The sequence below is a fragment of the Dendronephthya gigantea genome, unplaced genomic scaffold (genome assembly GCF_004324835.1).
Source record: "Dendronephthya gigantea isolate DGI-Jeju-01 unplaced genomic scaffold, DenGig_1.0 000092F, whole genome shotgun sequence".
Classification (NCBI taxonomy): domain Eukaryota; kingdom Metazoa; phylum Cnidaria; class Anthozoa; order Malacalcyonacea; family Nephtheidae; genus Dendronephthya; species Dendronephthya gigantea.
The window spans coordinates 853,826-879,975 of record NW_021163102.1 but is presented as its reverse complement, the minus strand read 5'-3'; the positions used below and the strand labels follow the sequence as shown (position 1 = coordinate 879,975).

The 26,150-nt window shown below is 36.4% G+C and overlaps 1 protein-coding gene and 3 long non-coding RNA genes across 4 annotated transcripts; all 4 read right to left on the bottom strand.

Annotated features, from left to right (window-relative positions):
- Nucleotides 1-385: 385 nt before the first annotated feature.
- On the bottom strand, nucleotides 386-1,087 carry LOC114533520. The gene is made up of 3 exons (XR_003688070.1): nucleotides 826-1,087; nucleotides 501-568; nucleotides 386-406 (listed from the first exon to the last, which is right to left on the bottom strand). It is a non-coding gene; the product is annotated as an uncharacterized LOC114533520 (long non-coding RNA).
- A 238-nt stretch (nucleotides 1,088-1,325) lies between these two features.
- Nucleotides 1,326-2,130, bottom strand: LOC114533518. The gene is made up of 3 exons (XR_003688068.1): nucleotides 1,977-2,130; nucleotides 1,537-1,664; nucleotides 1,326-1,350 (listed from the first exon to the last, which is right to left on the bottom strand). It is a non-coding gene; the product is annotated as an uncharacterized LOC114533518 (long non-coding RNA).
- Nucleotides 2,131-2,677: 547 nt separating this feature from the next.
- On the bottom strand, nucleotides 2,678-3,270 carry LOC114533519. Its single transcript, XR_003688069.1, has 3 exons — nucleotides 3,246-3,270; nucleotides 2,821-2,951; nucleotides 2,678-2,693 (listed from the first exon to the last, which is right to left on the bottom strand). It is a non-coding gene; the product is annotated as an uncharacterized LOC114533519 (long non-coding RNA).
- A 4,171-nt stretch (nucleotides 3,271-7,441) lies between these two features.
- LOC114533517 (fibronectin type III domain-containing protein-like) lies at nucleotides 7,442-21,801 on the bottom strand. Its single transcript, XM_028555048.1, has 22 exons — nucleotides 21,672-21,801; nucleotides 17,995-18,076; nucleotides 17,349-17,636; nucleotides 16,660-16,995; nucleotides 16,413-16,515; nucleotides 16,075-16,283; nucleotides 15,804-15,942; nucleotides 15,356-15,486; nucleotides 15,040-15,222; nucleotides 14,500-14,673; nucleotides 13,500-13,627; nucleotides 13,229-13,319; nucleotides 12,781-13,092; nucleotides 12,426-12,493; nucleotides 12,101-12,326; nucleotides 11,643-11,752; nucleotides 10,821-11,316; nucleotides 10,445-10,567; nucleotides 9,918-10,118; nucleotides 9,315-9,443; nucleotides 9,120-9,204; nucleotides 7,442-8,637 (listed from the first exon to the last, which is right to left on the bottom strand). The coding sequence occupies exons 2-22, from the start codon at nucleotides 18,032-18,034 to the stop codon at nucleotides 8,454-8,456; spliced, it is 3,756 nt and encodes a 1,251-aa protein (XP_028410849.1). The 5' UTR covers nucleotides 18,035-18,076; nucleotides 21,672-21,801; the 3' UTR covers nucleotides 7,442-8,453.
- Between the last annotated feature and the right edge of the window lie 4,349 nt (nucleotides 21,802-26,150).

Here is a 26,150-nt window from a genome sequence, read left to right as displayed (position 1 = left end):
ATAAATCTACAGTTTTCTCCTGCTGCTTATTCAGGATTTCCTTTTGAACTTTTTATATGCAAACATCATAAGATTTATTATAGGCAAAGCAATCGTAGACAGAATGAGAGACATGCGAAGGATAACGACGAAGGAACAAAGAACAATAGAAAAAAAAAGATTAAGGAAAGATAGACCTACCATTTTGTCCAGAACGAGATTGCCCGGTACAGTATGGTCCAGCGCCGACTTTGTTTACTCCTTGAATCTGAAACTTCCACAGTTGATAATACCCAGCATTAGGAACTTCAAATTCTAATTGGAAGGGATTGAAAGTTTTGTTCCGACGTTTTTCAGGTGATGCGTCTGGCCAATAATGCAGCAGGTAGTGAAAAGATTCACCGTTTCGATCAATTAATTTAATTTCCTGTAGAAAAATAAGAGCCGAAGTTAATTATAAAAACATGCACCGAGAGATATGGAAGTGTATACACAGTACGGCTTGCCATCTTATACTGTACCTTCCATTTCAAGGTCAATTCGTTCGCTTTTCCTGATATAGCTTCAACCGCAGGACAAATGAATGGTGCTAAATGTAAGAAAAGTGAAATCACATCACAAAAATAACAATCGCTGAGTTATATACACACTAAGAGCTCAGCCCCGTAATCTAATTTTTGAAACTATAGCGAGTTTCGCATGCAATCAGAATGCAGCATTTGCAAAATTACTCCACAGCGAGTTGCGCAGCTGATCAAAATGCAACATTTGCAGTATTCGACAACGTTTTACTAATGAAAAATATTTTCGACGCTTCTATAACCCAACAACGAATTAAGATATTACCTTTCTGTGGAGTTTTGCAGTTCTTAAATTCCGTAGGTTCACTTGGATCACTTTGGCCAATTGCATTAAACGCTAGCACACGAAATCGGTAAGAGGTCCAGGGCGAGAGACCTTTGATCGTTTTTTCTTTTAACTTTGGATCGATATGGTCGCTTTCATTTTTATGCCACTCCGTATCATAAGTGGTGGCCGTCTCTATGATGAAGTGTTTGATTGGATCATAGTTGTTGCCCGGTATATTCCATGTTACCTTCGCGGAGAATTTGCTGCAGTCTCCTTCGATTTGCACTTTATTCGGTGCCTCAGGCGGACCTATTAGAATACATATAAGAGCTGACTAAAATTTAATTCATAGGCGCAGGGGCCCAAACGTCGAACGGAGTGCCGCTTTCATATTAACGGAGACAATAAACTTGTCGGACATCTTTACTGACCTCGTATAACAACTTTCGCAGAGCTTCTTTTTTCAGCATAAGATGGCTTGTCGATGTATGCAATACATGTATACGTTCCACTCTGACGAACCTGCAAACAACAATTAAGATTGTCCTAGGTTGAATAATGCAATATTTCACTTTAATACTGGACAATTCTGATTTTCTAGTATTGTATCTAACTCAATTATCTACAAGGTTAGGGTTAGGGTTAGGGTCTACCATATTTGGGCCATTGAATTTTATAAAATATTTCACAAATATTCTGTTTTTATACCTGCGCATTGAGGAAAACTAAGGAATGAGCGTTATCAGACCAAACAATGGTATCATTGAGTTCAATATCTTTATCATTGTACTTCCACTTGTATTTGATTGTGGCCCTAAAGGAACTGTCTTTGTCACCTGCATGGAAAAAAAGTTTGGAAAAAAAAGTGTAAAAATGCGAGCTAAAGCAAAAGAATCAATTTGAAAAATCATATACTGTTCGCCCGAAGAAATCATATACTGCTTGCCCGAAGATATCTAATTCTTAATGCTACATACAGTGACTAATCCTTATCCAAAACATGTTCCCGCGAAAACACCAAAACACTCATCCAATCAAGTCGAATTGTCAACACATGGAAACCGATTAGGCAAGATATGAAGGATCAGGGCCCGGCCACAAACAAAAAAGTAATGGAAATAATTATTTATATAGAAGTACTAGTGTACCTTCAGCTTCGCATTTCAATTTAAACGATTCCCCCTTTTTTGCGATGACATCGTTCGGTTCCGAGATGAAAGTGACTTCTCCAACAACTTGAACAATGATCTTCTTTATATCTTCACCATAAAGATTCTTAGCTTTACATGTATAATTGCCTATATCCTGTTTGCTCACCGGGTCTATAAATAAAATATCCAGTAGTTAAGGTAATGAAAACCGTTTTGCAAAGCAATGCTGGGACTGGTTGTACGAAGACTAGATAGCCACCGGATGCTCGTTTTTCAGCCGTCAAAAATTGGTTGTTGTTTGGTACATATTAAATTGGAGCTACTTCTTAAAGATTGTCTTCAAGCACTTTTGCAAAAATTACTTTCCGGTGGATAGAGTTATCCAATCTTCAGTTCAACTGGCCCTTAATTTCGAGTCACCATGCACTCGAGGAATCGTATGCCCAGTTATGCATATACATGAGGAATGTGTACTTACGAACGTACCCATTATAACCAACGCAAACCCTTATATCTACAATAATGATATACCTATGACAAGATGTTCATTGTTAACCATTGTATACCGCGACAAAGAGAAATCTATCTTGACTCCATCTTTCTCCCACGTGTTTTTAGCAGCAGGAGCAGCTTTAGCATGACATTTAATCGTCCCTTTCGCCCCCAGGAATAGTGTTGTCTGGCCAGTGTTCATATTAAAGACAGGTTTCTCAGCTACATTAACAAATAAAATTTCACAGTTTTAAATAGAGATCCCTTTTTACTGAAAAAATCTGATCAGGGAATAATGTTTTGAAACTACCTTAGAAGGAATCCGTATCAGGGACGACCAGGAACCTACCTTGAACATCTAAATATGCAGTTTGATAGATATTGTCCATGGTATTCTCAGCTACACACTGATACATGGCAGTATCAGCTTGTGTCAAATTTGGAAAAGTAATTGTCCCTTTATCAATTACATGCGTCTTGCTGAATAATAAAAAAAAGGTTCTGTCAGTGACGGTTGAATAATGATAACGTTCATTACGTTTTCATCACCTCCAAATGACAAATTATGTCCCCAAGTCTGTAACTCCATGCATGTATCTTTATTGGCTACAGAGTCATAATTACAAATTCAAATACCCTAAAACAATCGACTAAAGAACTACATTGACAGGAACTTATTGTCGCCGAATTTTTATATGAATCAAAATGCTTCCATGTTGTTTCACACTGGTAATTTTCGTGAAAGCTGCGTATACATTGTAAACTATATTGTACCTGCTTTGGATTTGATCACCATTTTCATACCATTTGTATTTCGGCGGCGGGAACCCCGTGGCATTGCATGTCCATGAATGACTGGTATAGATTGACGGCTCCACAGATTCGATGTCCTTACCAACCCATTTTGGTTCAACTGTTAGAAAAAATGAGTCAATGAAGCTTTTTCCCGCAAAGTACAGTATTTTTTTTCTGTATCAATATACCCACCGATCATAAACATAGTCTTCCCATGTACGTACGTAGCGATTATATACAAATGTACCATACCTTCAAACGTTAAAGAACCCTCGACAGTATCATTTTTGTTCCCAATCGAAGCCGTGCAGAAATATCGACCTGAATGCTCTCTTTTTGCAGAATTCAGGACAAGGAGTCTGGCATCACCGTCCTCAACTTTCATGCCACCTTTGCCATTCACAATTGCATGTTCTTTGCCCTCAACATCAATTCTCTTCCATGAATACGAAGGAGTTGGTCTAAAAACACAACATTTATTAGGTACTGTATCTTACTGCACAGTATTTGACCTTACTTGATAACAGCGATATTGCCGTTTGAATAAATGAAACAGAGCAGAATTTCACTCCATGCACCCACATACCTTCCAGCGGCGGCACATTTCATTGATATGGTGTCTCCCTCCTGAAATCGTTTGTTCTGCGGCAGCCTCGTGACAATCTTTGGCCCAAATGCTGTCATGTTTGCTGCCGAAAGAAGTTACAACAGATTTAATTTTTTTAGTTTAGTTGAATCTACAACTGTTAAATAAACACTATAATATAAAGAGAAAGAACGTTATACATAGCAATTCAATAACCACACTTACTCTTAACTATTTTGAATGTTGTTATTACATGCTCAGCCCAACCGAATTGATTCTTTTCACCAACTCTTGCCTCCATGCCGCATACCCACCCATATTTATTAAATTGATCTGCATTTTCTTTAGTAAGATGCGAATAGAACAATGTTCCGTCATCCAAAACTATATAGTTTGGTTTGATCTCTAGAAACTTTGTTCCAGTTATCGCAGTCGATTTTCCCCATTTGTAGTTTACATTTGAACCAGGTTCATGCTTTGGACATTTGATAAAATTTGCCTGACCAACAACGACATCTTCTGTCCGGTTTGAGGGGACGGTTAGGTCAAATTCCCCAGCATCTTTGAGGTACAAAATAATATGAAGGTATGATTAATGGCACGTCGAGTGAATGTGAACGAAAGGAGAAATGATCAACTATGGGTGGTGAATTACAACTGAATCACCCGGAAGAATATCTTATATTATTTGAATCTTTACAGTGACATGAGTTAATATATAGTAAACAATTGACCTACACATAAGTGGGATTGCAGAAAAAAAGGACATATTAAAACGATATTATTATCAATTATTCAACATGTGACGTATAGTATGCAGTTCTATATACAAGGTCGAAAATATCATGAAAAAAGATGACCATTTTAGCCGCATAGCATTTAAGTGCTAAGATTTTCTGCAGGTTGTACTTACAAGTAAATTCAACTTTGACTTCTCTTCCTTTGATTGTTCCAGCATCTGTTACCATCACAAACTGGTATTTTCCAGCATATTTCTTGTCTTTAGTTTCTGGCATCAGTATTTGTTGGTCATACTGAAGAAATTTTGGCTCAGTTTTCCCTGTGATCTTTTTGTCATCTTTTAGCCAATAGTAACTCGTGCACGGAACATCGTTTGTTTTCACTACCAATCTTTGAAAATTATCCGGGAAGGTGTACACGTCGTCGGCGTCTTCGAGTATCTTAGGAATTTTTTCCTGCCCTAAAAAGTTGTTTTTTCTACTAAGTTGACTAAACGCAGTTTAAAGCAAGATTTGTAATATATAGATTGTTATAGATTTATAAATAAATTTACACTCTAAAAACTGAGAGCTTCGTGCCTTCTCCAACAGGCAACAGATTAATTGTTTCCGTATGAAATTTAAATGCATTTTATGATTCTCCTATTTCCATTCATTATTTTAAACCACTAGATTCAATTGTTAGAGGGTATTTTGTTAGATATCCTCTGACCAAATGTAGACGAATGAAGGATGTTCTCACAGTGAAATAGTTGATCCACGAACCACGGGGTTTCTGAGCTCAACATATATACGAATATGTAAGATTTGAGATGTACTTACCAGAAACTAAGGCCAGTGCAAACAGAAGCAACCAAATCATCGTCCAGTTTTGTAAGAACAGATCACTCAGAGTTCAGGGGTTCTGAAGATAGATTTAAGAGTACAGTCAAACTTGTTGAAGTGACACCGTATCAGTAGTGGCCACCCTTTACCCTGAAGATGCGGAAGAAAATTTCCTTAGTACCTCAAAAACAGCTTTTAGATTCGATTTTTCAATGTTTTCTAACGGAATTCAAACGCATGTCAGCTACCATACCATGGAAGAAAACTCGTTATTATTGCCAAAAGAGTTCAAGAATTTGATAAGCTTCAATGGCAATGCACTAATTTCCGTAATCAAAATATCATCATTGATAGTCACATTAACTCATTACCAGATCCTCGGGACAAGTCGGGGAGTGGCGGCAAAAAACACCCACACAGCTGAAAATCATCGTTGTCAGCAGAAGCCATGCAACGAAACGACCAACCCAAAATAACCGTGAAGGGCACACTGCACAGCTTATTATTATATTATTATGACAGAACAAAAATATTACTACATATTCTTATTAGAAACTGCAGGTCCAGACATACGATTGACAGATTGAGAGCTTCCTGATCTCTTTTGACTGTATTGCTCCTACATATAAACATGAATATATGAATATACACCCCCTCAAAAAAAATTAAGCCGTCTAGCTACGGTCCTGAGAACGAAAGGCAAATTTTCGTCAAAATAAAATGTGAATTAAAGCATAGTAGTACTGAACGGCTAACATCTACATCTTTTCCGAAATACTTTCAATAATAGACAAATTTCAACAAAATTGAAATTTAGCAATATTGTACAAACCAGTTGTCACATAGGTATTGTTATGCTAGTTGACAAGGAAGAACTCACTGAAGAACCAATATAGATTCAAGTTCAGTATTGTCCATTGTGATGTTTATTTTCATATATGCAGCAAAAGAATAGAAAAAAGGAAATAGCTTGTTGCTCAAGCCAATATCTTATCAGGAATTAATAATGGTCACAAGTATAGTTTTGCATATCCTCATTTCATTTGAACTGATTATACAAGACCCCAAATGTGTTCCATTGTGCACAGATCATCGCTTGTTGATTATTGTATACAGATAGTTTCTTCAGTATTGGGCAGCTTCTCCAGATAGGTTGTACTGATGATATTTTATGCTTAGGGCATTAGGACATGCTATAAACGACAGTGTCATATACGATAAAAATCAGTTTCAAAATCAGTTTCTTTTGCACTAAACAGATAATGATTTGAAGGTCTATTGATCTACAAATACGTATTAGCCAAACCCAATGTGATATTAAAAGGTCAATAAATTTAGCCTAATGCTAAAAGAACATTTATCATTGTCCTAACAAACATACCTTATATGTCCAAATATCAAGAAGAGTTTAACTTTCAACTATTAACTTTTTGTAGTTTTGGTGAGATTATAACTTAAGTCAAACTTTTGAGCAAGGTTATAACTGAACTAAAGGTAAAATCAGATTCTTCAATCTTCTAAATAATGCATAACTGTAAAGTAGACCTTGAACAAATTTCAATCCGAAATCACAAACCAAACTGTTCCTGTCAAAACAATCGACAGAGAAATGGGAATATTCCTTCAATTTCCCCGCGAATGAACTCATATTCGCGTAAAAACGTATCTAACGAACCATTCTTTAATAAAAATGAAAGTTCTTTAAAAAACGTGCGGCTAAACTGCACTCCTTCCACAGTCGTACCACCACTACCAAGCTTTTTAAAAAATATATACGCAACGCGTACATGTGGGTATGATGGTATCCTGACTATATCCTCTAAAAAGCACTACCAGGCTGCCATAAAGCTAACCCTTGGCAAAAAATACACGCACAGTTGTGGAACATTTCGCAAATCAATACTTCTTACAATATATAAGAAAATTATTTGAAGTTCTGGGCAGGGTTAATCTACAGGTTTCTCATCTTTATTTATCATAAATACCCATAAGAATTTCTACAGTTTCTTTGAACATTCTGTTCGATTGATCATCCAGTTTTCATGGAACTATAAACATTACAAGCTTATATACGTCAATATACAGACTAATTATAATTAGCCTTAGAATCATATAGATTAGCTTAAATAAACCAAGGTCACTAGCTGCATGGAAGTATATGTATCCTGCATTAACCAGAATATTTTGGCAAAACAACTTTTACCAAAATGTCTTTAAATTACTATAATGTATAATGGAATGTTTTATGTTCACTACAACACTTTAACTCGTAACACGATATTTCGTATATTAGCGAAGGTGGCATGTGGTCTGTTAAGGCCATGTTACACGGTGCAATTTTTCTTACAAATTAGTGAAGAGTCTTCAAAATGTAAGTTTAAGGAACGACCATGGAGTGTGATAAACACAAAAGTTTTGCCAAATTTACATCTCTCAAAAGTAGTAGATGTTGTATTGCAAGTCCATGAAAAAGGAACGTGTAACATCGCCTTTATACCAACGTATAGCTTGATGGGAACGAATTTCCGGCAAAGCTTCAGCCTGGGGCCAGTTGTATAAGACTAGTTAACTTTTAACTGTAGTTAAGGACAGAATTGGCCAATCAGAGTCGTGTATTTCAGAGTTAACTAGGATTTAACTATGCAAAATGTAGTTAAAAAGTTTTATACAACCAGCCCCTGCAGGTCACGAATATTACATTACGCAAAATTTACTGTCACATTGAGAGACATTGCTTAGGAGTAGGAGTTGAAATAAAAAAAATCATCTAAAAAATTTCAGCTACTTTGTTTTTATAAAAATGTATATAGTAAAGAATTATGTCCAGTATCCACTATTTAGTGTGAAAAAATCCTCGAGCAAGCCTTAAAAGCTTCCTTAATTCACATTTGCAATGGCGCTGTTTTCACTAAAGGTATTCTGTACAGTTAAAAACGCCCTCTTTTGGCGTCCATTTAGCCGTAAACATCTTCCACAGTCCTTGACCATAACTTGAGTAAATGAAACCATCACTCAACTTTTCTTTACCAAAGTCAGCTATACAAATTCCGGTTCATCAACAGCCTTGTTGTGTCTTCTGTCATCATTATATGCGCCAATCAAAGAAGCCGCGTCTTCATCAAAGCGATCTTCTCCGTAATCGTCTAAGCTGTCACGATCTGGATCACGGTTTGGATCGGAGACTCCACTGTCTTGCCTACTTATACCATTACCGTTTGGTCTAAAATGGGAGGGAAATTAGATCTTAAACAACAGTGGTAGTACACGTGGTATTATAGCGAGTAAAGATGCAACAAATCTACGACGCAGACGTAACAAGAAAGTAGCCGCTAGTGTTAGGAACCCAAAATCAACCCAATTTTATTTGTTCTTCGTCATACGGTTACATAATTTTTATTTTTGTTATAAAAACGTGAAAATAATGATATCATTACTTCATGTTGATTTTCTAGCAAATACAAGGCTGAGTATAGCAAAATCGTGCATGTTCTCAAATTTTTGACCCGGCCCCCCTAAATTCCGGACCCCGCACGCATTTGTTTGGAGGGTGACCCTCCAGACGCCACCACTCACCCCCCTGTCCCATGGCCCTAAGCATACTGGTTATTTTATCTGTTATATAGGGGTATAATCTAAATTTCTATAAACATTTCAACTCTAGGCAATAAAATAAACGCAAGCGTTCAAAATGCTGCAGCCAACCTTGCTGGTTTCATCGGATACATGTTGTAATCTGGTTCTTCGCCAACGTCCAGAATTCCAGCTCTCTTTTTCTCACGTTTACCAACTTTGAAAAAAATACGCATATGTTTTAATCAAATGATACAATTTGAAAAAATCGCATTATATTTTTGTTTTAAAGTAAGGTTAGGAGAATCGAGATTTTCTGATGCTTACCAGGATACCTCTCGCCTCTCTTTCTTGTGATGAGTAAAGCAATGAGAAGCAAGATGAGGAGTAGACAGACAATAACCACCATCGCCACGAACCATGAACGTTTGTAAATTGGACTGCTTTGAGCTATTTCTAGAAAAACAACAAATTTAAAGTTAATTTGAACCGAGCCTATAGTGATATCTATCTATTATTTAAATAATTCTTAAATAAGTTTTTTGAGCAATATAACAAACATTGTTACAATATAACAAACATTGTTATATTTGTTATATTTGTGTTGTGTTGTGTTGTGTTGTGTTGGTTCATTCGTAGTCACGTGACTTTAAATGAATGCAATGTTTCCGGCCAGGGAAACAAGTGAAAAATTGTTGCCCGCATATTGTCATAACAAAGTAAAGTGTTTTTTACATGAAATTGTTGTGTAACATTTATGCTTTGCGGTTCCTATATAACAAAGCACTTAATGTACACTACCTCGGGAAATAGTGAGTTTTGTTTTCCCTCGAGTCTCAATGCATCAAACATTCAGACGCTTGGAAAAACAAAATTCACTATTTCCCTCGGGATCATACATTAAGTGTATAGTGTCTTCATGTTACTTACGAGTTTCACCCTCCTCACGAGTTTCATTCTGTCCTGGTTTCACAGTTACAATATCGCTCGTTTCACTTGGACCTTTTTCGTTAACAGCGATCGTCGTTATTTCATATTCCTTATCATTATCTAGCCCGAAAATCTCCACATAGGGTTTGCTGTTTGGCCCGTACAATGGAACAGGTTCTGTTTTATTCCAATCACCTCCATCTAAAATTATGAGATTGGACGTTGAAGAATGTACTGATATGGTGAGGCATTCAGTAAGACCGCGCCTTCTTTATTGTACAGTGACTTTGAACTGTATATTCGCCGCCAATGTCCTTCAAGGACCGAATATAAACTATATACTGATTTTGTAACTGTGGCACCAACGCATGCATGGTTTATAATAAATTCTTTTATTTGCGTGCTAAAATGAATACTTTGCCAGACTAAAATATGTTTTAGTCCGTGGGCTAGGTAATTTAGCCTTCAAATTAAACTTTCATTTGCTATATTTACGATTGACAAACGATTGAATTCTATTATCTGACCTTTAATACGGTAGCGAACAATAAATTTTTCTGGGAATCCTCCTGATTCACCTCCTCGGAATATCACGTTTACTCCATCTTCGCCAATGCCCTTTACTATAGGATTCTTAGGTTTGCCAGGAACTAAAATTAGATTCCAATATTGAGAAATTAGAATGGATTATACTCATTACAACAGATTAAGTATTTAACAGATTAAGGATTAAGATATTTACTATCTTAAAATGTTGCCGCAGAGAGAGCATTTATAAATTCTATTAATATCTTCACCATCATTTTAAGCTCAGTTTCAGTAAAAGTTCTATCAAAATACTCGTTTGACGAAACCAGAGAATCATTGATCATCTACTAAACTTTACATAAAAAACGAACTTACGAATAGGTAACTTGGTTTGAACATTGTATTTTTTTTTCAGCCCAAATCCAGCGGCAGTCTTTGCTCGGACAGATACAACATAACTTTTGTTTGGTTCCAATCCACCGAACGTGTGCTCCTTAGAAGTCGGACCAAGAGTTACGACCTTGGGTTCAGCGTCCTTATCAATTTCTACTTCATATCCAGTAATCTCGCCATTGGGCTGTGCAGGTTCCTTCCAACTAACTATGATATATCTCCCATACGCTTTAACTGTGACTTCCGGGATACCTGGCAAGTCTGGGTCTGTTTTGTAAGATGTACTGGCTTCTGGGCCTCTGCCCCCGCTGTTATAACCGTATATAGAGATTCGATACTTTGTGTATGCGAGAAGACCGTCTAGGCGAGTACTTTTCGTTTGACCGCCATTAACATTGCGCACACAAGGACTCTTTCCATCACAATCATTTGCGGTAATAGATCGCCGCGAATCTTGCGAATCTGCGTAGTATGTGATCTATAAATATAATAAACAGCATGGTGAGGCATACTGTATTGCTACGTCGAAACCTAAAGGTTAACCCTAAAATGTCAAAAAACGATACACCTCTAGCAGAGATATATAATAAACACGAGGGGGAATATTAAGCGGATACTTGCTCACAATAACATGGTACTCGATGCAACGGTAGTAAATTAAGACGTCCGAGACCACAGTTATACCGGTGGCTCCGGAAGAATTAAAAATAATTTTAACTCAAAAATAAATATAAATATATATAGCCACCGAATAGAAGTCCGAACGCTATTAGAAAACGCAGTTTCCTTTACGCTTTTACGTACATGATAACCATCGACACTTCCTCTCTCTAATGAAATTGCTTCCCACTCCAATACAATATATGTGGCGCCAGACTCCGTCACAGTTAGTTTAGTAGGAGCAACTGTTGGAGCTGTAATGAACATAAACATGATAAGAATACCTTGCACGTCCACAATTAACGCAAAACACATTTGAATGAACAAGACATATTGAGAATGGAATATAAAATATAAACCATACGATTCATACAAGATAACGGTTAAATTAAACTGGAAATATTTGGGCTTCATTTTTCAAATAAATTTACAGTTTTCTCCTGCTGCTTATTCGGAATTTCCTTTTGAACTTTTTACATGCAAACATCATAAGATTTATTATAGGCAAAGCAATCGTAGACAGAATGAGAGACATGCGAAGGATAACGACGAATGAACAAAGAACAATAGAAAAAAAAGAGATTAAGGAAAGATAGACCTACCATTTTGTCCAGAACGAGATTGCCCGGTACAGTATGGTCCAGCGCCGACTTTGTTTACTCCTTGAATCTGAAACTTCCACAGTTGATAATACCCAGCATTAGGAACTTCAAATTCTAATTGGACGGGATTGAAAGTTTTGTTCCGACGTTTTTCAGGTGATGCGTCTGGCCAATACTGCAGCAGGTAGCGAAAAGATTCACCGTTTCGTTCCATTAATTTAATTTCCTGTACAAAATTAAGACCCGAAGTTAATTAAGTTGAAAAACACCAAGGGATATGGAAGTGTACAGCTTACACAATACGGCTTGCCATCTTATACTGTACCTTCCATTTCAAGGTCAATTCGTTCGCTTTTCCTGGTATAGCTTCAACCGCAGGACAAATGAATGGTGCTAAATGTAAGAAAAGTGAAATCACATCACGAAAATAACAATCGCTGAGGTATATACACTAAGAGCCCAGCCCCGTAATCTAATTTTTGAAACCATAGCGAGTTGCGAAGCCAATCAGAATGCAGCATTTGCAATATTACTCCACAATCGTTTACCAATGAAAAATATTTTTATTGCAGCGAGTTGCGCAGCTGATCAGAATGCAACATTTGCAGTATTCGACAACGTTTTACTAATGAAAAATATTTTCGACGCTTCTATAACCCAACAGCGACTCAAGATATTACCTTTCTGTGGGGTTTTGCAGTTCTTTAATTCCGTAGGTTCACTTGGATCACTTTGGCCAATTGCATTAAACGCTAGCACACGAAATCGGTAAGAGGTCCAGGGCGAGAGACCTTTGATCGTTTTTTCTTTCAACTTTGGATCGATATGGTCGCTTTCATTTTTATGCCACTCCGTATCATAAGTGGTGGCCGTCTCTATGATGAAGTGTTTGATTGGATCATAGTTGTTGCCCGGTATATTCCATGCTACCTTCGCGGAGAATTTGCTGCAGTCTCCTTCGATTTGCACTTTATTCGGTGCCTCAGGCGGACCTATTAGAATACATATAAGAGCATGACTAAAATTTAATTCATAGGCGCAGGGGCCCAAACGTTTGTGAGGAGGTCGAACGGAGTGCCGCTTTCATATTAGCGGAAACAATAAACTTGTCGGACACCTTTTACCGACCTCGTATAACAACTTTCGCAGAGCTTTTTTTTTCAGCATAAGATGGCTTGTCGATATATGCTATACATGTATACTTTCCACTCTGACGAACCTACAAACAACAATTAAGATTGTCCTAGGTTGAATAATGCAATATTTCACTTTAATACTGGACAATTCTGAACTTCTAGTGTTGTATCTAACTCGATTATCTACAAGGTTAGGGTTAGGGTCTACCATATTTGGGCCACTGGATTTTATAAAATATTTCACAAATATTCTTTTTTTATACCTGCGCATTGAGGAAAACTAAGGAATGAGCGTTATCAGACCAAACAATGGTATCATTGAGTTCAATATCTTTATCATTGTACTTCCACTTGTATTTGATTGTGGCCCTATAGGAACTGTCTTTGTCACCTGCATGGAAAAAAAGTTTGGAAAAAAAAGTGTAACAATGCGAGCTAAAGCAAAAGAATCAATTTGAAAAATCATATACTGTTCGCCCGAAGAAATCATATACTGCTTGCCCGAAGATATCTTATGTAATTTTTAATGCTACATACAGTAACTAATCCTTATCCAAAACATGTTCCCGCCATAACACCAAAACACTCATCCAATCAACATGGCCAGAAAATTCGGACATAATTAACATTCTACTTCCGCCTAAATTTGCATATGGTGTCAAAATAAAGCTTCGCGAGTTTATAGTAAACTGTAATGTGCACAGTACTAAACGCTATAAATACAGCTTTAGGTGGTCGATTATAATTTGCCTTAATTGCTCGTTGCAGAGAAAGTTAATCTTAATATTTTGAGACAGTATTTCAAAATGTTTTATCAGTATTCGTCCTGCATTTTCAAAACAAAGTTTTGGTCATTTATCACGTTGAATACCATATAAAACGAAAACCGTAATAGCGTAGAAATAAAATAAAAATGCAGAGCCAACATAAACCTTTACCAGCAAAATATTACCTCAGGATCTTTAATATGACACGAATTACAAGAAACAACCAGGGCAAATTGCAAAGATGCAATGGTTTTCCTTAATTTTGCGAAATTTAAGAATGCGCAATATAATTTTTAGTTCTGCAAACGAATAATATTTGAACAGATATGCAAATTTGCTACGGCAATCTGCATATTCCATGTCCGCAATTTCTGGCCATGGTTGTATTGTCAACACATGGAAACCGATTAGGCAAGATATGAAGGATCAAGGCCCGGCCACACAATTCCCATAAAAAGCAATAGAAATAATTGTTTATATAGAAGTATTAGTGTACCTTCAGCTTCGCATTTCAATTTAAACGATTCCCCCTTTTTTGCGATGACATCGTTCGGTTCCGAGATGAAAGTGACTTCTCCAACAACTTGAACAATGATCTTCTTTACATCTTCACCATAAAGATTCTTAGCTTTACATGTATAATTGCCTATATCTTGTTTCTTCACTGGGTCTATAAATAAAATGTACAGTAGTTAAGGTAATGACAATTTACGAAACCGTTTTCCAAAGCAATGCTGGGGCTGGTTGTACGAAGACTAGATAGCCACCGGATATTCGTTTTTCAGCCGTCAAAAATTGGTTGTTGTTTGGTACATATTAAATTGGAGCTACTTCTTAAAGATTGTCTTCAAGCACTTTTGCAAAAATTACTTTCTGGTGGATAGAGCTATCCAGTCTTCAGTTCAACCGGCCCTTAACTTTTGAGTCACCACTCGAGGAATCGTATGCCCAGTTATGCATATACATGAGGAATGTGTACTTACGAACGTACCCATTATAACCAACGTAAACCCTTATATCTACAATAATGATATACCTATGACAAGATGTTCATTGTTAACCAGTGTATATCGCGAGAAAGATATATTTATCTTGACTCCATCTTTCTCCCACGTGTTTTTAGCAGCAGGAGCAGCTTTAGCATGACATTTAATCGTCCCTTTCGCCCCCAGGAATAGTGTTGTCTTGCCAGTGTTCATGTTGAAGACAGGTTTCTCAGCTACATTAACAAATAAAATTTCACAGTTTTAAATAGATATCCCTTTTTACAGAAAAAAACTGATGAGGGAATAATGTTTTGAAACTACCTTAAAAGGAATCCGAATCCGTATCAGGGACAACGAGGAACCTACCTTGAACATCTAAATATGCAGTTTGATAGATATTGTCCATGGTATTCTCAGCTACACACTGATACATGGCAGTATCAGCTTGTGTCAAATTTGGAAAAGTAATTGTCCCTTTATCAATTACATGCGTCTTGCTGAATAATAAAAAAAGGTTCGGTCAGTGACAATAATGATAACGTTCATTACGTTTTCATCACCTCCAAATGACAAATCATGTTCCCAAGTCTGTAACTCCATGCATGTATCTTTATTGAGTCATAATTACAAATTCAAATACCCTAAAACAATCGACTAAAGAACTACATTGACAGGAACTTATTGTCGTCGGATTTTTATATGAATCAAAATGCTTCCATGTTGTTCAGATATGAAAACACATTAAAATTTGCACCTTCATTTCTCACTGGTAATTTTCGTTAAAGCTGCGTATATATTGTAAACTATATTGTACCTGCTTTGGATTTGATCACCATTTTTATACCATTTGTATTTCGGCGCCGGGAACCCCGTGGCATTGCATGTCCATGAATGACTGGTATAGATTGACGGCTCCACAGATTCGATGTCCTTACCAACCCATTTTGGTTCAACTGTTAGAAAAAATGAGTCAATGAAGCTTTTCCCGAAAAAAACAGTATTTTTTTCTGTATTAATATACCCACCGATAATAAACATAGTCTTCCCATGTACGTACGTAGCGATTATATACAAATGTACCATACCTTCAAACGTTAAAGAACCCTCGACAGTATCATTTTTGTTCCCAATCGAAGCCATGCAGAAATATCGACCTGAATGCTCTCTTTTTGCAGAATTCAGGACAAGGAGTCTGGCATCACCGTCCTCAAATTTCATGCCACCTTTGCCATTCACAATTGCATGTTCTTTGCCCTCAACATCAATTCTCTTCCATGAATACGAAGGAGTTGGTCTAAAAACACAACATTTATTAGGTACTGTATCTTACTGTACAGTGTTTGATCTTTCTTACTTCATAACAGCGATATTGGCGTTTGAATAAATGAAACAGAGCAGAATTTCACTTCATTCACCCACATACCTTCCAGCGGCGGCACATTTCATTGATATGGTGTCTCCCTCCTGAAATCGTTTGTTCTGCGGCAGCCTCGTGACAATCTTTGGCCCAAATTCTGTCCTGTTTGCTGCCGAACAAAGTTACGATAGATTTAATTTTTTTTCAGTTTAATCTACAACTGTTAAATAAACACTATAATATAAAATACAACAATTGTACCGTGGCACAAGAGAAAGAACGTTATACATAGCAATTCATTAACCACACTTACTATTAACTATTTTGAATGTTGTTATTACATGCTCAGCCCAACCGAATTGATTCTTGTCACCAACTTTTGCCTCCATGCCGCATACCCACCCGTATTTATTGAATTGATTTGCATTTTCTTCAGTAAGATGCGAATAGAACAATGTTCCGTCATCCAAAACTATATAGTTTGGTTTGATCTCTAAAAACTTTGTTCCAGTTATGGCAGTCGATTTTCCCCATTTGTAGATTACATTTGAACCAGGTTCATGCTTTGGACATTTGATAAAATTTGCCTGACCAACAACGACATCTTCTGTCCGGTTTGGGGGGACGGTTTGGTCAAATTCCCCAGCATCTTTGACGTACAAAATAATATGATGATATGATTATAACAGCACGTCGAGTGAATGTGAACGAAAGGAGAAATGATCAACTATGGGTGATGAATTACAACCGAATCACCCGGAGAGATATCTTATATTATTTGAATCTTTACAGTGACATGGGTTAATAAATAGTAAACAATTGACCTACACATAAGTGGGATTGCAGAAAAAAAGGCCATATTAAAACGATATTATTATTAATTATTCAACATGTGACGTATAGTATGCAGTTCTATACAAGGTCGAAAATATCATGAAAAAAGATGACCATTTTTAGCCGCATAGCATTTAAGTGCTAAGATTTTCTGCAGGTAGTACTTACAAGTAAATTCAACTTTGACTTCTCTTCCTTTGATTGTTCCAGCATCTGTTACCATCACAAACTGGTATTTTCCAGCATATTTCTTGTCTTTAGTTTCTGGCATCAATATTCGTTGGTCATACTGAAGAAATTTTGGCTCAGTTTTCCCTGTGATCTTTTTGTCATCTTTCAGCCAATAGTAATTCGCGGACGGGACATCGTTTGTTTCCACTCGCAATCTTTGAAAATTATCCGGGAAGGAGTAAACGTCGTCGGCGTCTTTGAATATTTTAGGAATTTTTTCCTGCCCTAAAAAGTTGTTTTTTGTACTAAGACTAAACGCAGTTTAAAGCAAGATTTGTTAAGATATAGATTGTTATAGAAATTTACACTCTAAAAACTGAGAGCTTCGTGCCTTCTCCAGCAGGCAACAGATTAAAATTTGTTTCCGTATGAAATTTGCCTGGTTCGCATTTATGATTCTCCTATTTCCATTCATTATTTTAAACCACTAGATTCAATTGTTAGAGGGTTTTTTGTTAGATATCCTCTGACCAAATGTAGACGAATGAAGGATGTTTTCACAATGAAATAGTTGATCCACGAACCACGCACGGGGTTTCTGAGTTCAACATATACAAATATGTAAGACTTGAGATGTACTTACCAGAAACTAAGGCCAGTGCAAATAGAAGCAACCAAATCATCGCCCAGTTTTGTAAGAACAGATAGCTCAGAGTTCAGGGGTTCTGAAGATAGATTAAGATTACAGTCAAACTTGTTGAAGTGACACCGTATCAGTAGTGGCCACCCTTTACCCAGCAGATGCGGAAGACAATCTCCTTAATACCTCAAAAACAGCTTTTAGACTCAATTTTTCAATGTTTTCTAACTGAATTTAAACACAACTCAGCTACCATACCATGGAATAAAACTCAGTCAATTTGGCAAATTGTCAAAGGATACGTTATTATTGGTGAAACAGTTCAAGAATTTGTTAATCTTCAATGCACTAATTTCCGTAATCAAAATATCATCATTGATAGTCATTTAAACTCTAACACAGTGCCAGATCTTCAGGAGAAGTCGGGGGTTTCAGTGGCGAGAAACACCCACACAGCCGAAAATAACCGTTGTCAGCAGAAGCCAACAAAACGACCAACCCAATTCCAAATCAACCGTGAAGGTCGCAGATTATTATATTATTATAACAGAAAAAAAATATTACTACATATTCTTATTAGCAACTGCAGGTCCAGACATGCGATTGACAGATTGTGAGCTTTCTGATCTCCTAATGTACATAAAAACATGAATATATGAATATACACCCCCCAAAAAAAATTAAGCGGTCTATCTACCGTCCTGAGAACGAAAGGCAAATTTTCGTCAAAATAAAATGTGAATTAAAGCATACTGGACTGAATGGCTAACATGAAAAATCTAATCTTTTCCGAAATACTTTCAATAATAAACAAATTTCAACAAAATTGAAATTTAGCAATATTGTACAAACCAGTTGCCACATAGGTATTGTTATGCTAGTTGACAAGGAAGAACTCACTGAAGAACCAATATAGATTCAAGTTCAGTATTGTCCATTGTGATGTTTATTTTCATATATGCAGCAAAAGATAAGAAAAAAGGAAATGTGGCTTGTTGCTCAAGCCAATATTTCAACAGGAATTGATAATGGTCACAAGTATAGTTTCGCATATCCTCATTCTAACGGATGTCACAAGACCCCAAAGGTGTTCCATTGTGCACAGATCATCACTTGTTTATCATTGTATACAGATATTTTCTTCAGTATTGGGCAGCTTCTCCAGATGAGTTATACTGATTATATTTGATGCTTTAGGGCATCAGGACATGCTATATAGATTCAATCATTTTGTCAAAACACCTTTTCAAAAAACGACAATGTCATGTATGATAAAAATCAGTTTCAAATCAGTTTCTTTTGCACAAAACAGATAACATTTGAAGGTCTATTGATCTATAAATACGCATTAGCCAAACCCAATGTGATATTAAAAGGTTTAACAAGGACATTAAAAGTTTAGCCTAATGCTCAATAAACATTTATCATTGTCCTAACAAACATACCTTATATGTCCAAATATCAAGAAAGTATCAACTTTTTGTAGTTTTGGTGAGATTATAACTTTAGCTAAACTTTTGAGCAAGGTTATAACTGAACTAAAGGTAAAATCAGATACTTCAATCTTCTAAATAATGCATAACTGTAAAGTGGACCTTGAATAAATTAGTTTTTAACATTATCAAAAATGATAATATATGGGGGAAACTAAAATATTTGCAGTATATTTTAGATATATTTGCACACAATTGTAGTATATATATTATTAAATGTGCCTAAATTTGACAAACTTTAGTTAAAAAGCAAATATTTTTAAAATTAAAAAGCCACACAAGTCACAACTACTTAATTATTTATAATAATGAGGGTTTTCCTTATTCAGCCTATCAGACAGAAGGCTGGTGTCACTTAAAATCCATATTAGAGGAAAATCTTATTATTTTGGAAAACAATTTCACCTTATCTATAAAATGCCCAAGTGTCCTTTAGATAAAACATGATAGTAAGTGATCAAAAGATATTTTCCGTATTTTTCCCTTCCACTAAAAACAAACAGACCCAATTGGAAAATAGTTTTACCTTGAAGATAGATGTTGCGATTTTTTTCTGATAAAGAGATGCAATTGTTCTTTTGAATTGCATAAAAACAAAACCAAAACAAAGCCTTTTTTGTCTTGAGCAAAACATAAATTGAAACGAGAGAACGTATATGTTTCTGGGCTGACGGCTGGCTGACGGAATTTTAAACGATTATAATAAATATAAAAATAACGAATTTCCTCAAGAAGGTTTAACGATATCATTTTTATACAAAAAGAGGACTAAGATTCGATTTGTATTAAAATATATATATAGATATTCAAAAACACGTGGGATGCGGAAAACGTTTAAACCAAGAGCAAAACTGCTAAATATTATACGCCTACTTGCCTAGCCCTTGGGAGGACAAAAGCATATAAAGTTACCGGAAACCAAAACATAAAATGTTGGCAACTGTCTTTGGTTTGTTTGGTCTTTCATTTTATGGAAAATAAAGCTCTAATGTTATTTATGCCAAAACATAGAATTTCCGTCCTGAACGATATTGTGGTCAAGCTACTGAAAAGTTTTTATTTGTTACTAAATTATTTATGTTCAAAATATTAATGATATATAAAATGCTGGTCAGTCGGAACAGCATGACCGCGAGGGCACATTATGAAGTGTTTAAAGTTACAAAGTTTGTATACTTGAAAATATGTTTGAGAACAGAAGAATACTTTTAAAATAGCTGACAAAATTGAAATAGGCTTTTGACACTGGTGTCAGTTTGAAGAGTTCTGAAAGAGATTCGTTACACTTCGAATAAACATTGAATTGAATAAATTTTCGAATATGGATCGTTTTACATCGGAGTGGTGAAAGCTGAGATTAAAATAATATGGTGGCAGTCTAAACTATTTTTACACACTATTAAACGTTAAAGAACCTCAGAACCATGCTTTTAAAAAGTTTATGTAATACCAGCGGGAGACAATTCAAATGAAGCAATCTATATTGCATTCGGTTCATGGCAAAGTTCCGAAAGTATAATATTAATTTATGAAATGGAAACAAAATGTAATTTCATGCGCGGTATTTCTTTCACTCCGAAGCAAAATACGCCCTTTTCTAAAAGATAGCTAAAAAGGGGCTACGGAAGAGCTACGAAATATATCTTGGTGTTAAATTTTGCGAAATTTAAAAAGATTAAATTTTGCAGAATTTAAAAAGATGAGTAATGTTTGTAAACGTGACACAATCTTCTTGATTGGACTATACTGTAATATATGGATTATGGCATCGGCCATACACTGTAATATTATGGCAACGACGAAAGCCAATTCGATACTCGACACAAAGTGCTCAAAATGTAACAAGTTTAAAAGTAAAATGCGATCGAATAACTCAACCTGATCCAAATATAGACGGCGCCAATATAGCTACGATAAGCTACGGAGCTACCTAACAACCGGTTCAAAATCATGTCCCAGTTCATGGCGAATCAAGCTGAAATATACGGTAAGAACCACACTAAACCGAAGTTTACTGTGGATTGAGTTGTAAAATCAAGAATAAGAATTGAACTATTGAAGTAGCCTTGTAATCATAACCCGTTAAGCTTTCGGTGTTTGAATCATATTCAAATATCCAATATACATTAGATAAAAAGTTTATGCGATCGAAATAGTATTGATACAGAAATATTGTTGCGTATTTACCTTCGCAAATCAAGAGTATATATTCGCTGTCCTTTAGCCTTTTTCGATATCGATTACACTCTCTCTAGCCAACAAAAGCGAAACAGCAGTGGTTCGTTAATAAATCGGGACAAAATTCTTGTCAGGCTGTGCGACGCTGAATTTTGGGATTGGCATGCATAATTCCCCCACGTGATTTTCGAATGTTTACGTTTGGATCAGGATGTGACGCGCGGACGCGCTGTGTTTTGTCATGGAGATTAGGCGATTAGCATGAAATATAGACGGCAGAATTCCGAAAATGGACTCATGATTGGATTCAGGTCTCTGATATGAAATCTCTTTAAGTACTCAAAGCATCTTTCCTATTGAAGGTTTTCAGCACAAAGACCGCAAACGTCGTTTATTAATATGATATTCTTCAGTCCTAAGGTCTGGTTCTTAACTGAGGGCGAGGCGACCCAGCATGATCAGTCGGACCAGGTTTCCCTATATGACCGACTCAATTCCTTGAATCAGTAGTGATCTATATTTACGGAAGAGCATGTATGTTGCTTCGGTCATATATTAGTAGGAAATTATGGAACTTATTCAGGTTAGCATTGCATGGTTATAGTTATAAGGAAATGCGAATCATTCTTCCACATACAAAATTAATCGGTGATATTCCGAATCCATTCTAGGAAAAAAAAGAAAATAGAAAATTTCACTAATGGGAAAAGCCTTTGTAGGGAGAAAACGAAAATGTCAATTGTAAAGCAAGTTATGCTGACAATGAGTGCTACTGTTGACTAAATTTGCAATATCGATGGTCATGGCCTGTGTACAGTACAACGCGCATACTGGAGCGACATGTATGACTCCTCGTTGTTGTGTGTAATCTCCTATTTGCATGGCTGTTACCACCAGTTACCAGTCCATGTGATCAGTCTTAATTTATAAATCCGGTTTATACTTTGCACACGCGGGTTACTCAAAAACTTGCGTCGTCAACAATGGTCGCCTTTCTGACTCCATCGCCGAAATTATTTTTAGCTATGACTTATTCATTTGCATAAAATATTAATTATATTTATTCATTGCTATCAATGCATGTCTGTCTGGAAAAGTCTGTAAGCATTTCGATAAACGGAAATTAAATTGTAAAGAAGAAAATTTTAGTTTGTAATAAGTACTTGCTGTACGATAAACATACATCTGCGATATTCGAATTCTACATGTTTCATTTAATCCTTTCACTTCATTTCAGTTATGTTTTTCACCACGTCCAAGGCTCCAAATATATCGATTCTACCGTTTTCATTTTCGGCCAGTATACTCTGTTTGATAATTTCGGAATGATTCACTGTCTTGAGGTAATGAGTGAAATGGTATTTTGCAGGTGAAACCCATCAACTATCGGTTCGAAATAACACGAAGCCGTTTGTCATGACTATGGGTAGGTGGGGAGCGGGCAGTGGCAAGTTTATCAACAAGTTTATTCGGCTAATGTTTCACTGAGATGGAACTCAGAGGCTTCCACTTCAGCTGTAAATGTAATTAGGAATTCTGTGAGCTGCGGATATAATAAATAAAAGAATAAGATCCAGTTTAACGACGAGAGAAAAGTTGAAAGATTAATGCCTGTAATTCTAAAAGCTTACTCGTGGAGACATTACGACGTGATTAAGATCTCACACTCAATGAGTTTGAGTTAATTGAGTATGAGTGAGCTTTTAGAAAACAGGCGTAATTCCTCAAGATTTACGGAGAATTTAATATCAATAATGAAAACAATAGTTGTATAGGACGCTCAAAACACTCCATCCGCATAATTTAGAGATTACCATCCAAGATTCATAGGTCCTCCATGGATGGTTTCGATCCTTTTTGGGAGGGGATGAGTAGAGAGGTCGGTGTATATTCAACTATTCGTTTTGCCCGACGGATTTCCTTTGTACGAATATGCCAATATGATTATATGAATATATGAATTATGAGTATATGAATATAGCGTGCATCCAACTCCCACAACTCGGCAATTATGAATTATTATGTAACAAAATTAAAAAATCAAAATTCCCGGAGAGTACTGAGTACAGACAAGACAAATAGGCTTAAAATTCTATAGAGCTCGTTCTCTTAAGCCCCGTTTACACTAGACTCGATTTATCGGCACGGCACGGCACGGCTAAAATGAGTACCCATGCCCATTTCATTCGTGCCCGGCCTTTGTTTTGGTAGCCTGAACACTATTAAAATTGAACACGAGTACCTATTTTAGCCGTACCGTGCCGATAAATTGAGTGTAGTGTAAACGGGGCTTTAGACTGTATAAGCGTTCATACAAATCACTATTAAGAATTCGCCCGACTGGATCCAAAATTGCCTGGACTTCTCTTTATGGTGTGTTTCTAATCCGTGAAATATGAAACCACTTTTTGGCTTAGGCTAAAGTTTGATGTCTGCTATGATGTGTGATATGCTCATGCCAAGCTGTGATCTGAGTCATTAATCTCTCTCTATCGTTTTACAGGATTAATATCATTCCTTTGACCGGTGAAGCCAGACAAATGCGGCGTCCGGCTATTTCGAGTGCTTTTGCGTATAGGAGAAACCGAGAAAGCAAACTGCAAATATAGATGTTTCTAGAACCTAAAATTCTTATTCGGGTCATGAGCGACGTTTTCGCAGAGCGCGTCAAATCGCGGCGTTTGTACACAGGGACCAGTTGTTCAAGCCCGATTAGCGTTAACCCTTGGTTAAATTTCAGCCTGCTGTTTCTGTTTCTGTATTTACTGATGGATTTCCTGTTCATGAAAGTGAAAAGTAAAATCGCTATTGAACCAGGTGGAATTCTGAAACAACGTTTGAACTTGATAAATGAATTGTTCAAGGTTTTATTTGTAGTTTTATTAACCACGTGATCCTCGCTTCAAAGGTTGTTTCGAAACTTTTTCTTAAAGAGACTAATCAATGAAATTTATACTGACCATGATATTCATTGCTTGTAGAGGACTTAACTATAGGTCTTAAATTTAAATTGTAATTAATGTAATCATGCCTGCCTAAGAAAATTTTAGGGTGCGGTGCGTTCTTCAGCTGGGAGTGGCTTTAAATAAAGCACTTATCATGTACGCTGAGAGCTTTTTAATTAGAGTCGGGAATCTTGGAACCAAGATTAGATCTTTTTTCCATAACAAGCCATTTTGACCGTGAGTATATTATTATCGCGGCCCTGTCGTCGCTTTGAGCTTTCAGTCTAAGATTCACTTTTTTTAACTGATGAATGTCGATGACCGCAGATAATAATTTGGCTGAGGATGTTAGTGCACCCCTCGTACACTACTCCTGCAGTCCTGCTTCTGTGCATGACGTTCAAAAATTCAAAACGACAGCAGAAAATCAAACCTGCATGATTGTGAAAATAAAACGGCCGGATGGCCAATTTACCATAAACAACGATATTTGAGCTTGTTATATTTACAGACTGTCATATATCGTGCATGGTTATTCGCGTGACCTATAGTTCATCCGGTAAATACTGGGTGCAGATGTAGTTTATCAGGTAAACAGTTTATCCGGTAGATCCTCATCATCCTCCTATAAGTAGAACATTATCCGGTAGATCCTCGTCATCCTCCTATAAGTAGAATATCATCCGGTAGATCCTCGTCATCCTCCTACTGATAAGTGCTAACCCGGAAAATACTGCATGAATGGATTTTTTGTTGACTGAATTTCTTACTGAACCTTAATTCTACTATACTTCGGTCTACTATACTTCAGTTTCTATATTCAGATTGTACTGATTTAAACATTCAGTTCTTTATCCCTGCATGCATGCGTCCGCGTCCCGCGGTATCAGTTACTCATCAGCCAACAAAAATAGGAATATTGGCTTTGGGAATACAAAAGCTAGGTTTCTGTAACCTATATACTCGTTTGTATGCAGCGCAGAATAATGACAATAAAACCAACTCAAGCACAATGTATAGAATTCAAATATAGAACTCGGTATGTAATATGGTATAGAAACAGGTAAAAATGAAATATAGAGAACAGGCTCATGAATTTTGCTTTAACAGAAACTATATATATATATATATATGCTATGCTTGACTGGTATACTGTCACGTAAAATTGGGTGTCTCATTGTTGATTGAAGCATCACTACGCCGAAAACTTGAGATGACTCATACAGTAGTTTTTCAAAGGTTGATGTCATTCAGTAATCACAAAGCGGTCACTCTCGACAAAGTCATATAATGATTTTCTTCAGACACCGCATTTCCAATTATCACTGCATGGTGCCCCATAATACCTCACCAGGAACAATAATATATACGTAAATTAATAGCTATTTCTGGGCAATAGAAGCGTTTGTTGTCCTTTCTCGCTCGAAGGCCTCGGCAGATAAATGAGCCAAGGGCGATAGACTGTGAGCGTACTATACATGCATGTATGTCACGATTTTTCTTAATTTCTAGCTACGAATTTCTATAGAGCGAAAAGGAAGTA